Below are 13,167 nucleotides of genomic sequence, written 5' to 3' on the forward strand. Positions count from 1 at the left end.
TGTGCAGGATGATGGGAGGTGGATGCAAGCAGGCTCAGCATCCCCAGCACATAAAGGGAAGGTGGGGGGTCAAACCTCTCCTGCATCCCCCCCCTCTCCATCACTGCCAGACCAGCCCCTCACAGCCCTCCCCAGTGCTGGGAGCTGCTGGGAGCAGAGGTGGGGATGTGCTGAGATGAGGACATTCACAGCTGTCACCTCCTGCTCCGTGCGTCACATCGCTGCCCTGCGCAGCCGCACCGTGCAGGCAACACTCGGGGTGTTTTTGCTGCTGTTGCTGCCAGCAGACAGAGAGAGAGAGAGAGGAAAACAAGGAGAAAACACCACAAAGAGCAGCAGTGCCACCTTAGGCAATTCAACCCTCTGCTCACAGCTGAGCGTCCTTGAGCACAGAGCTCCTGCAGCATCACATCTGCCAGGGCTGGCAGCCCCCAGGGGGCACAGGAGGGGATGGGTGCCAACAGCCACATGTAAACCATCTCCCCTTCCCCTTTATTCAGTAAAGCAGTGGTCTTCTCTTCATGCCATGGCTCTCACTTAAACCCAGTCCATGGGGGATGAAGAGAAGTTGTTTCATTGGTATTTTTGGGGGCAGAGGATGGAGAAGATGCCCTGGTAAAGACAGAACAAGATCCTACTTCCCCTCCCCTCTCCCTGGAGAGTCTGTGTGATGCTGGAAGGGCAAGAACACACCCCATGGACCCTCAGTCCTGGTAGTAGAAGCACTGCTATGTCTGCCCATGGAGACACAGCCACCGGGTCACCCAAGTGCAACCCCACATCCTCTGTGCTGAGCACTGTGCACAGCCAACTCCAGTGCTGTCTGCTGGAGGGAGCGGCATCATGCAGCCCTGGCAGGAGCAAACAGGGATTTTCCAGCTGATCCAGCCCCCGCAGAGCACGTCCTGCTCTGCTCACAGCTGAGCCCATCAGCCTCCAGGGAGCCAGGAGAGATGGGGCTGGTGAAACCCTGCTGAAAGCAAACTGGAAAGCATCCCCGGCAACGACCTTGCCTGAACACAAGCAGCTTGAGTTGGGAGAGCAGAGCTAAAGGATGTGAGTCACATCTGGGACGTGGCCATGAAGGGCAGATGTGTTCTCTCACTGTCCGGAGCTCTGTCTGCACATGCAGTGGCTCCAACTCATCTCCCAGCCACCCCAAAGCAGCAGCCATGGTTCCCTGCAAGGCAGACCAGGGACATTTGTGCTCCTGAAAGGAAGAAATAATATACTATATATATATTAAAAGAGGTCATTTTCTTGTATGAGAGCTTCCCATTTTCTACTGCAAACCCTCCCCAGAAGGACCTTTGTTGGACTTCAGCCCTCTAAGCCTCGGAAGTTGTGTCTGCAGAGGGATGCTGGCACAGACAGCACAAGGACTCATCCGTGATCCTCTAACAGGGCGGTTTGTGGGGATGACACACAAGGCTGCATCATCCCGACCGGCGCACGTCGTCCCTATATCTATAGAGGAGCAAACGGGAGCGCCTCAGCCTGGATTTCCCCGCTCACAACAGCGGGCAGCAGCAACCAGAGCTGCATTTCGCTTTGCAGACACACGGTGGGGCCGCGAAACCGAGTTCTATTGCACCACGGGTCCGACCTGCCTCCCTCCGGGTGCGACACAGGGGTGCCGTCCCTTTAGAGCTACCCGAGTCGGAGCGATGATCCGCATTTCGATACCCACCAGCATCCCACCAGGGGACAGGCAGCCTGTATGGCCCTGTACCCTCCAGCTGGGGTCAGAGCATCTCCTGCCCCACACCACTGGTCCCCCAGCAATCACAGCCACCCACTGACTGCGGGGGCTCCCCTCCCTCTCACCATCAAATTAAGGCTGTTATTGAGTGATGAACATCTGAAAAGGCGCTGACAGAGGAACAAAAGGTGGCTAAGGGTCGGCTGTAACCACACCTCCACCACCAACTCCTTCTGTTCTAAACAGATATTGCTCCCAGGTGCTGTGACAACAGGGAGATCCTTGACAGAGATACAATAAAACCCTCAGAGCCTGGGAAGCAAACGCTCTCTTATCTTTGGAGAAAGGGAGGTGGGGATAAGGCTGTTTGCTATGCTCAGAGCAACCCTTAACACAACCATTACCTGCATGAGTTAATCAGCCCACACCCATGTTTTCTTAAGCAGAACCCCCAGATAAGACATCTCAGCACAGGTGGGGACCCAGGGACTGAATTCATCCATTCCTGTGCCCCGTTTCTGCAGGAATTGGGCCTGAATGACCCCCCCAATGAATGTTCCTATGGACTGTGTGCCCTCCAGGGCAGGGACACAGCATGGCCATACAGAGACCCCATGGATGTGGGCTCTTACCCCCCCACTCCATTAAGCATCCAGCCCTGAAACATCTCAGATCCCAGGATGGATGAACCCAGAGCGCAATGGACATTGGGGGGGGACAGAGGGGAATCATAGGGAGAGTGTTTGGTTTATTTGTTTATTTTTTAGAAAAATACACATGCAAATAATATACTCTTTAGGTTTAGAGGGAGGGAGGTGGGGAATAGGAGATAAACGCAGCAGGAATGAGGAGAGAGCTCCTCTCCATCCATCACACACACAAAGTGCAAACCGGCAGCAGCCCCCCCCAAGCAAACAGCTGTCTGGCAGCAGAACTGGGAAGGGCTCTGCCTCGGGGACCTGCTCTGCTATTTCTCTTATGGGATACACAGGGAAACCTCCACTCTGGGGGCAGCGATGTCCCAATGTCCTGCAGTTGCTGTACCAAGGAGCGCATCAGGACCTGCATCAGAACCTGCTTGGCTGCATAGCTGGGGCTGCAGAGTGGGAGCAGCAACCACTCTTTATTTTTCAGCTTGCTTTTTTCTTGCCTTTTTGGTTGGTTGGTTCTTGTTTAAGTAACAAAACACACCGCTGGGTCTGTCTGCTCTGGAAATACGCACAAGAGGCTCCGGCGAGGGATATAGGGCTGTTGGCTCCTATTTCTATGGGCTGCCCATGGTGCAGCTCTGAAGTCTGGCGGATGGACATGCGGGTGTATGGCAGCTCCACACGTGTGTGTTTGGGTGGTTTCAAGCAGCCCAGCTTTGTTCTGGGGGGCAGGTTTGCCCTCCCCCACCTGCTCTGGTTGCCATCTCGCCGTGCTGCTACTCGGTGGCCATCTGCTCAATGTGGTCGCTGAGCAGTTTGTATTGCTCTGCAAGGGGAGAAGTACATAGAAAGTGGTACATAGGCCGGGATGAAGCATCCCAGTGGGGGTGATGTGTATCAACCCCTCCCCCAGCCCCACCTTCATCCAAATTGCCAATGGTCGCCTGTTTCTTGAGGAAGTCGCTGCAGAGCTTCTTGGTGAGGCCAAACGCCAACATGTTGTGGATGAAGGTGCTGAGGGAGGACAGAGGGTGGGCACTTGGTGAGGGCAGGGCCAAATGGTCCTTCCTCCTCCTCCCCACCTTCCTCTTCCTCCCCACTGCCCTTTGCAGCAGGTGATGCTCAAGTGTGAGACGCTGTAGGGTTGGGATTTGCAAGCAAAAGGGCAGAAGCAAGTCCCATAGAAAAGCACTGGGGATACTCTGCCCATTTCCCCAGCAGAGGGGATATTCCAAGCATGGCACGTGGGATCCCAGCACCCCCAGCTCACCCCAGCTGCCCGAAGGTGATGTTCTCATTGAAGCGCAGGCTGTCGTCTCGCTCCTCCTGTGTCATATGGCACCACTTCTCCCTGCAAGGTACAAGCACACCTGGCATCACCAAACCCCCCCAGCAAGAGGTAACCTGGGATAAATGTCTTCTACCACCAAAAAACAGCCCTGATTTCACACCTGTTCAGAGCCCTCTTTATAGCAGCAAGGGGATATAAGCTCACAGCTCTTGGGGATGCCCGTCCCCACCTCCAGGCACTTCCCTGCCTGCTGCATAGGGACCTGCATCTCCTGGAGCCCCCAGCCATGCATGAGGACTCTCCTTCCCCTCCCCAACCCCAAACCAAAGCCACATCCCCAGTTCACAGCTCTGCACTCAAGGATCCCCCAGCTCCCCCCCCATTCCTTTCCCCAGCAGTGTGACCAGCGCACAGCCTGAAGGATGGGGCTCAAAGCTCAGTGCAACCAGTTCTAGATGGTAGCATGTGTCCCACTCATGGGACTTAGGGAATAAAGTCACACTGGGCAGGACTGAAGTGTCACCGCAGTGGTGCACAGTGCTGGGGTGGTGCCAGGGGGAGCTCAGTGCATGCACACCACGGTAAGTGCAGCTCCAGAATGAAGCCAGCCCCCTTCTAAGAGGTCACAGCCAAGGAAAGGCAAGGAGAAAGGGGGAGAGGAAGAAGAGATATATCCATATGGAGGAGAAGGAAGAGGAGAAGAGCGGGGGTGCAGGGCGAGCGGGAAGCGATGCTGGGCAGGGATCAGGGAGGTTAGTTCTGATCCATAGAGCTGAAACATGGAAAGGATGAGAGCTCCAAAGCACCCAAAACAAATTTGCTGTGCTGCTGGCTGGGTGTGGGAGCTCTGAGCTCTGCCCAGACCCTTGAGCTCAGTGGGAGTAGATGCAGGACTTGCTCCTTCCTTCCCTCCTGCTGCAGGCTGATGCTCCATCCAAGCACAACGAAGTTATCCTTACCCATGAGGATGATTTATGGCCAAGGCTCAACGAACCCTGAGCTCTGGGTCAGACCCTCAGCTGGAGGGGTTTGCTCTGCAGTCAGACACGCCGTGCTCCTGCAGTTTGGAGCACACCCAGATCCCAGCACCACCACCGACCCATTCGGGGCTTTGCAGCTGGGAGGATTCACTTGTAATTATAACACAGCCCCTCTTTGCAGCTTGCTTTGTATATAGGGGTGGCAGCGTAGAGATGCAACGAAACCAGATTGCAGATGTTCCAACTGCAAATTGCTCTTTCCAGCAACAACCAGCAGCAGTGAGAAGGAAGGATAGAATGGAGTGATGCCTTCTGCACAGACAGACCCACTTCATGCCCCAAACCTGCCCAGGACACAACCCCATCCCCCAGCAGCTGGGTATCCCATTCCCACTGCATCATGCTGCAGCAGGCTGGGCTTCTTTCAAAGCAGCATTAACAGGAGAGAAACCCATTCATTTGCAGGAGCTCTGCGTGATGCACAGTGCAGCAATGCTCCCTGGTGCAGCAATGCAATGCACACGTGAGGCCCCCAGGCAGAGTGTGGGGCTGAAGGGACCCCTGGTAGGTGATATGAGGGAGGGATGCGGACAGACACACACCTCTTCTCCTCTTCCTCCCCAACGTTCCCTCTGGAGCGGCAGCAGACACGGGGCCGACAAAAGTGGCACGGGGACAGATCATGCAAGAGAGGTGGATGGAGAGAGAGGGGGAGGGAGAAGGACAGACCAGAGGAGGTTGTTAAGAGGCAGAGAGAGGGAAAAGAGAGAGAAAAAGAGGAATTTGGGGCCCCCCCCCCCCCCCCCCCCCCCTTCCCACTCTCCCTCCCCATGAGATGCTGGGAGCGTTTGTTAGTCGGGCTCAGCCATCAGAGTAATTGGGAACGGCACCCGGAGCGGAGAGCAGCTGCCGGTGGCTCATGTCCTTGTGAGACATTTGCTGCTGCTAATTTGGGGCTTAATCAAAGCCAACGCAGTTACAGTGGCCTGGCTGCCCATGAGTGCCGATGACGATGCGAAATAAGCAGGGAAACCTTTATGTTCCCTGAATGGAAGGGAGGAAGGTCATACCTGGTGGTGGGGGAGCGCTTCCTGCGCTCGCAGTGCACTGCGTCGAAGAAGGCGGCGTTCCAGAAGCGCAGGTTGTGCCTATGGGGCAGGGATGTGGGTCAGTGGTTGTTCCCCCCTTGTGCCTCCCATACCAGCATCCCACAGGCTGGGAGGTGACTCAATGGGTCTAATACATGCGGCTCAATGGGGGAAAATGAGGGCTTCATGCTCCATCCCACCAGTGCGGAGGGGGGGGTGTCCTATGCTGCCTACCCTCCACCCCACCCCAAACCTCACACAGTTATGGGGGCAAGTGGGCAAACCCCAGCAGGACCCAGTTTGCCCAGCGTTACCAGATGGGCTGCTGCTTCAGGTGCATGTACAGGTAGATCTTCTCTCCTTTCTTCTCCTCCTCTGGGCTCTGCATGGAAACTGAGGGGACACATGGTGATATTTGGGCACGGAGAGCTCAAGAGGAAAGCACCAGCCTTCCCTCTGCTCCCCCCAACCCCTCAGCTCCAGCACTGCTTCCACCCCATGCTCTTTCCCCACGGATTCCTTTGCCATGCCTGAATCAGCAACGCTGGCTCCACTCACCCGTCTTCTTCAGCTTCTCCTTTGCTTTGTCCTCACCTTCGCTGTGGCACAGAAATCAGTGTTAGCTCCCAACAAGTGACAGCCAGAACAACACCACCCAGGCCCCTTGGCAAAGGAAATCCCCTGTGAAACATTGCTCCTGTGCCACCATCCCCAGAGCCAGAAAGGCAGACAGGAGATGTTGGTGCCCATCCCATCCCATCCCATCCCATCCCATCCCATCCCATCCCATCCCATCCCACATAGAAGACCACAGAGCAGTGGCAGCATCTCCTGGAACCAGGTATCACCACCCCAAGGGACACAGGACTCCCATGTCATCACCACTTCCCATGGTCATTATAACCCTACCTCTTCTATATCCCTACACCCAGGTGTCTCCTGGCACCATCAGTCCTTCCTGCCCACCCAACACAGAGGTACCCACTCGCTCTTTTTGGCTGCAGGACCCTTCAGTTTGGTCTCCAGGCCCCCGAAGAAGCCCTTGACATTCTCTGTCTTGGCTGATGTGTTTTTCAGCAGCCTCTCTGCAATGTCCTTCTTCTCTGCCAACCAGCTGTTGGCCGACTTCAGGTATGAGTCAATGCTGCCCGTGGGCTTCTCCTTGGCTTCCAAGGGCAGCGCGTGGGTCTTCCCTGTGGGTGATACCCCAAGAGCTCAGCCCCCTGTGGCTCAGCTCTGAGCAGCGTTAGAAAGACAAGGAGCCAGACAAAAACCCTCCCCATCCCAATTCTTGTGGGTTTTGGATAGGAAATCCAGCCTGCCATGGGGATGTGACCTCCACACAACAGGGAATGAGGTGTTTCTGATGTCCCCAGAGCTGGGGAACATCTGGAGATCACCACATACCCCCAGCAAGAAGGATGGACAACCCAACCCAGCAAGGTTTGCATGGCTCCAATAAGGTTTGCATGGCTCCAACACCAAGCTCAGAGCCTTCCCATCACCCTCTCCACACCCAGCACCTGCAATGCAGAGCACTTCACCCCCAGCACAAGGTGCAGGTGCCCCCTTACCGATGTAGTAGTACGTGAAACACATGGTCATGAGGTTCTTGGCAGGGCTGAAGTCATCCATCTGGTGACACCTGATTTGGGGAGGGCTCAGTGAGGACCCCAGCAGAGCAGAATCATGCTCACAGCAGCAGCAAACCAAACCCTCCAACACTTACTCAAACAGCACCAGGGCGAAGGACTGCATCAGGCGGTAGAAGGTCTGCTCCGACACACACTTGGAGTTGCAGCGCTGCAGGCACCAAACCCAGGGCTTGTGTTATTGGGGAATTCTCTCTGGCATCACAGCTGTTGTATAACAGCACTGAGATGCCCTTGGTGCTCCCATCCCATGCATCCCACTGTCCTACAGCACGGCTCCATCTGCCATCCCCTATTGCAAGGCACTCACCTGTGCGCTCACGTATCTGGCGAACCACTCTCTGCCCTTCCCGTCCTCACCGCTGCACAGCTCCCCAAACCTCGCCTTCTCCTCCTGCTCCAGATCCTCTCTGCAATGAAATCAAACACCGTTACAGCTGAGGCTTCCCTTACAGCTGCTGGATGGAGCAGTGCTGGCTGCACAGAGGATACATGGGGGATGCTGTGGGCGCATCCTTTTGGATGCCGCCTTTTGGACCCTCCGCCTCCCACTGCTCAGAAAGGGGGAAGGAAAAGGGAGAAGCAGCAGCAGCTGGAGCAGGAGCCGAGCAGCCAAGACAGGCTTCAAGCCCCAGGGTGAGCCCCAGTGTTATCCATCACTCTCAGGCTGCTCACCCCCCAGTGAAGATCTTCTCCACGTAGTGCCGCACAAAGTCCCTGCGTTCAGCTGCTGCCTCATCCCTGGCTGACCCAGTGCTGTGGTTGGAGGAGAAGGATTCGGCCGAGGAGGAGCGGCGGTGGCCCCAGTGTGCAGGGGATTCACCCATGTCGTTCTCGCTGTCTGCAGACTCAGTGGCATCACTCTCCTCTGCTGTCACCTCCTCCAGGTGCCCGTTGTCACTGGGTTCGGCTGGAGGAGAGGGCTCTGAGGGGGCGTGGGTGGGAGCTTCGGTGCTGAAGTCGATGAGGTTCCCAACGGGCACATCTGGGGGGGCCTCCATGGCTCTGTGTGTGGGGTGCGGTGTTCTGGTGGGTCCCTCACCGCACCATCAGGAACCAGGGAGAAGGGGATGGCTACAGCAGGTGGGGTTGTGTGATGGAGAACAGGCTGTCATGGGGCATCTGGAAGACAGGGGAAAGACAGGGTGGCATCAGTGCCCGCATGGTGCCCATCAGCAGTTGCATGGGGTGGGCACACCGGGCTGCTTCATATCAGATACATCAAAGCCACTCAGAGCTGGAATGCTTTCTGTGTCCTTCAAGAGGGTTTCTCATCCCTTAGCCCACTCTGTGTGCCACATTTGGGATCTGACATCTCCCATCCTGATGGGCGATGCTGGGCTGCATGTCACTGTCCCCAAATCTCATCTCTGGTGACTCATCCCCCTCCGTGACACCAGCACCGTGTCCCTCTTTGAACCCAAGTCCTGAGCAGAGCCCCAAGGACGCTGCTGCAGGCACCAGGATCACCAGGCAGCTCAGCATCCAGCAGCTGCAGTGCAGAGGGATGCTGAACACTCCCAGCTGGCTGTGTGCCCTCTGCAGGGCTCCATCCATCCCAACCCAGTTTGTCCCCAAGCATCCCAGGCTGTGCCAGAGCTGGATACAAGCCACGATGCACACCATGGACCTGCAGCCAGCAGTGCTATGCAGCACAGGTTCCTCCTGCAGCTCTGCCTTGCTTTCTCCCTGCACCACCAGGCAGAGGGGTGTCCCCCAGCCCTGCCCCATATGCCCTGCCCTACAACGCAGCATCCATCGAGTCATCATGCACAGTGAATGATAGATACTCCAGGAGAGAGGCTTTGGGGTTCAAGACCCCAAAACTCACAATGGGAATCTGCCAGCTCAGCAGAACCCTGGCCAAGGCTGAAGGCAGAGTGAGGAGATGTGTTCTGCTTGCAGGTGGCCAAAAAGGCTTTAACCACCTGCTCACCAGCTCGTGGTTAAGCACTGTTAGAGAGCAGAGGCCACAGAAGCTGCTTTAGGCACTGCTTATGCCAGCCATGGGCATCCCCTTGAGCACCACCTATATTCCCTATGGGCAGGCAGACAATAAATCAGTGCTGGAGGGTGACAGCCAGGGAACGCTGCTAACCAGGACTTGGCTCACATAGAGCCAGCCTTGAGAACTGCTCCTCTTCCAGCAGGAAAATATAAGGGGGGGAGAGAAGGGGGATGTCACACGGCCTGCTCAGCTTTATGGAGGGGAAGGAAAAGGAGGAGCTTTCCTGAGAGGAAAGGAAGTACCGCAAGGGCCTGGGGTGGGGGGTTACAGCTTTGGGAAGGGGAATGGAGCAGAGAGAGCCCCCCAGCATCATAACCCCACCCCAGCATCGTAACCTCAGCTTTAACCACCACAGTGCTGTGCATGGGGCTGCAAGGGTGCATTGCTCTGCTCTCTGCCCTCTGGGCACCCATAGACTCAGCAGCTCCATAGGAGACCCAGCCCATCTCCCTGCCCTAGGAAAGGCAGAACGAAACCTTCTGGCCATGCATTGCTCAGCCCTGGAACCGCTCCACAATGCAGCCATATCCCTTCTGCTCTCAGCTCCCAGCCCTCAGCTTTGCATTGCTCTGCACGGGGTGTCCCAAAGGTGCACAAAGGCACAAAGCTGTTCTCCTGCCAAGGATTGCTCGGTGCACAGCAGGGAACAGCCTGTTTGCACCGTGGGAACTGGTCGGTCCTGTCCCCACTGACCCCTCCCGTAGCACCAAGCAAACAGCAGGACACTCACCTCCATCCAACACAGCAGCCCTGCTAAGCTGGGTGTCCTGCACCCACCTATGGTGGCTTTGAGCACCCACCAACCTCCTGCCCTCAGACAGAGCCGGGATGATCAGAGCTGCTCCCAATGTCCTTGTCCCCACGCTGGCAGCAGAGCCACGCTCTGTTCAATCCGGGTTTAACCCAGCCGTGTCCTTGCTGACTCCACATGCCCCATTCCCAGCCCCTGTGCTGGGATATCCCAACCCTCACAGCGTAATAAAAGCAAGCTGGGGCTGTTTGCTTCATTTTAACCCCCCCCACCTCCAGGTGCTGCAATGCTCAGCTGAGGGCTGAGACCTCGCGCACTCAATGCATGCCAGATGGGTCCAGCATAGAGCATGAGGACAGGGGAGGCTGCAGGCAAACTATGGCCCACCCCTCAACCTGGCTGTCCCCCCCACCTTCACCCCACAGCCTTTAAACCTCAGCCTTTAGAAGGAGCCCTACGCCTTGTGCCCACCCTACAGAGCTTATGACGGGGCACACAGAAGAAGATGGACGGATGAATCCCCCACCCACAGCCTGCCCTCACTTGGGGTCTCACCACGGCTCCCCCCCCCCACTTTACCCCCCCCCCCACCCCCTACAAGCTCTTTACCTGCACCCAGCGGCCGCCACGTCGCTTCGCTCGGGGACGGACGGACGGACAGACGGATGGATGGAAGGATGGATGGATGACAACAACACGATCCCTCCCTCCGGAGCTCACGTCCCCCCTCCTTTCCCCCCTCCCCTCTGCCCACGCAGACACGCACACGGCGCACAGCAGCTGCTGCGCTGGGAGGAAGAGGAAGGAAAAAGGCTTTTGTGCTATTTCGCCACGCTTGGCGGCTCCCCCCCCTCCCCTCAACCCCCTCCCACCCCCTTACCAACCCCCCCCCGCACAACCCGGCTCTGAGTTATGATGCAAAACCCCTCCCCGTCCAAGAGGGTTTTCCCAGCTTTCTTCCGCCTCCTTTGGTTATTTTGGGAGCCCCGATCGCGTTACCTGCGCTGATCTGGGAATAAAAAAGAGCGATCAGAATGGGAAAGAGAAAATAACCCAAAGCGGGGGGGGGAAGGGGGCGGGCACAACGAGATATGAGGACAGGGACAAGCACGGGGCTCCATCGGCAACGTGAGACCCATAGAGGGATGGCCCCAATGGGATGTCGCATAGCCGGGGTGGGGATTTGGGGTGTTTTTGAAGCCCTGTGTGCCAGCACATCACCAAGGATCCCATTTAACCCCCCCTATTTCTGCATTACACCCACCCGAGCCCAAAGCAGAGCCCCCCATTCCTGCAGCAGAGCATCCCATGGGCAGTGAGGTGGGCAATGCAGACCCACTGCATCCCATGGGGAGCAGAACCCCATCGTGATCCCAGAGGAGAACAGGGATGTTGGCCATCAGTGGGATGCAGCTCCATCCCCATGCATGGGATGTAGAGCTGCCCCCACCTATGGGAGAAATGCTGTGGCTGTGACAAGATCCGAGCTCAGCGGGAAGCCGAGAGCATCACTAATTGCTGGTCTGCTGAGGATGATTATTGTAATTAACTCAGACGTCAGGAATTGCAAGTGACATGTAAAAACACAGCCCGGGTCCTCAGTTCTTTATATAACAACATCAAGAGGGATTTACTGCCTTCCACTCACCTGCTCCTGACGCACTGGTTTGTATGGGGTGCTTGTAGGGGGCCCACGGGCACCCACAGACCTTGGGGTGCATATAGGAATCCTATGGGTACCTGTGCACTTTGGGATGCTTATATGGAACCCACGGGGAACTAACAGACCCTGGGGTACTTACAGGAATCCTATGGGTACCTGTGCAGTTTGGGATACTTATAGGGAGCCCATGGGCACTTACAGACCCTGGGGTGCATATAGGAATCCTATGGGTACCTGCACAGTTTGGGATGCTTATAGGGAGCCCACGGGGAACTAACAGACCCTGGGGTACATATAGGAATCCTATGGGTACCTGTGCACTTTGGGATGCTTATAGGGAGCCCATGTGCACCCCCAGACCTTGTAGTGCTTGTAGGGAGCCCATGGGCACCCACAGACCTTAGGGTGTATATTGGAATCCTATGGGTACCTGCACACTTTGGGATGCTTATAGGGAGCCCATGGGCACCCACAGACCTTGGGTTGCATATAGGAATCCTATGGGTACCTGTGCAGTTTGGGATGCTTATAGGGAGCCCACGGAGAACTAACAGACCCTGGGGTACATATAGGAATCCTATGGGTACCTGTGCACTTTGGGATACTTATAGGGAGCCCATGTGCACCCTCAGACCTTGTAGTGCTTGTAGGGAGCCCATGAGCACCCACAGACCTTGGGGTACTTATAGGAATCCTATGGGTACCTGCACACTTTGGGTTGCTTATATGGAGCCCATGGGGAACTAACAGACCCTGGGGTACATATAGGAATCCTATGGGTACCTGTGCAGTTTGGGATGCTTATAGGGAGCCCATGGGTACCCACAGACCTTAGGGTGCATATAGGAATCCTATGGGTACCTGTGCACTTTGGGATCCTTTTAAGGAGCCCATGGGCACTTACAGACCCTGGGGTGCTTATAGGGGTGGCTGTGGTTGTCACCCCCCATTAATGCCCTATTATCCTCCCAGCTCAGTGGTGACTCTTTCATGGAAGGAGCTGTTGAGTAATTATTGCTCCACACCCGCAAGCAAAACACAGGGCAGGTCAGCAGGGCTGTGCAGTGTGCAGGGGAAGGTGCTGACAGCTCCGGAAAGCAGCCAAGGTCTCAAGGGCAGGAGGATGTGAAGCAAAATCCTGCTGCAGGGACTGGGACAGAGCGAGCATGGGAGGAACAGCAACAACGTGCCAGATCCAACTGCATCTGTGCTGCCAAAGCTGCCCCTGTCCCTTCTGTCCTGAGCACCCAGCACCTCCCTACACAACTGCAACACTGCATTGCAACACCGCGCATCATTGTGACACTCAAACCACCTCCAACAAGCTGTTCTTCCAGACTGGCCCCTCTGCAAATCTCTCCTAATCCAATCTAGTAAGTGGC

General features: G+C 56.3%; 1 protein-coding gene across 4 annotated transcripts; it reads right to left on the minus strand.

Moving 5' to 3' along the window:
* Window positions 1-2,430: 2,430 nt before the first annotated feature.
* KIAA0513 (KIAA0513 ortholog) lies at window positions 2,431-11,143 on the minus strand. 4 transcript variants are annotated; one of them, XM_032447104.1, is made up of 13 exons: window positions 11,122-11,143; window positions 8,039-8,485; window positions 7,674-7,773; window positions 7,441-7,514; window positions 7,286-7,356; window positions 6,697-6,904; window positions 6,270-6,310; window positions 6,026-6,104; window positions 5,694-5,771; window positions 5,226-5,255; window positions 3,623-3,703; window positions 3,272-3,366; window positions 2,431-3,178 (listed from the first exon to the last, which is right to left on the minus strand). In XM_032447104.1, the coding sequence occupies exons 2-13, from the start codon at window positions 8,362-8,364 to the stop codon at window positions 3,129-3,131; spliced, it is 1,233 nt and encodes a 410-aa protein (XP_032302995.1). In that variant the 5' UTR covers window positions 8,365-8,485; window positions 11,122-11,143; the 3' UTR covers window positions 2,431-3,128. The 4 variants fall into 4 exon arrangements, with proteins under 4 accessions (XP_032302995.1, XP_015729701.1, XP_015729702.1 ...); XM_015874215.2 differs by lacking the exon at window positions 11,122-11,143 and adding an exon at window positions 10,732-10,909; XM_015874216.2 differs by lacking the exon at window positions 11,122-11,143 and adding an exon at window positions 10,102-10,308.
* Between the last annotated feature and the right edge of the window lie 2,024 nt (window positions 11,144-13,167).

The sequence above is a fragment of the Coturnix japonica genome, chromosome 11 (genome assembly GCF_001577835.2).
Source record: "Coturnix japonica isolate 7356 chromosome 11, Coturnix japonica 2.1, whole genome shotgun sequence".
NCBI lineage: Eukaryota > Metazoa > Chordata > Aves > Galliformes > Phasianidae > Coturnix > Coturnix japonica.

Bases quoted from the DNA above. Each gene is read 5' to 3' on its own strand.
- KIAA0513 (XM_032447104.1), bottom strand. From the start codon at position 8,364: ATGGAGGCCCCCCCAGATGTGCCCGTTGGGAACCTCATCGACTTCAGC. The intron at 7,357-7,440 runs GTAAGTGTTGGA...TCCCCAAATCAG, and splicing joins TTCGCCCTGGTGCTGTTTGA to GTGTCACCAGATGGATGACT. The intron at 6,105-6,269 runs GTGAGTGGAGCC...GTGTCCCCTCAG, and splicing joins GGAGAAGCTGAAGAAGACGG to TTTCCATGCAGAGCCCAGAG.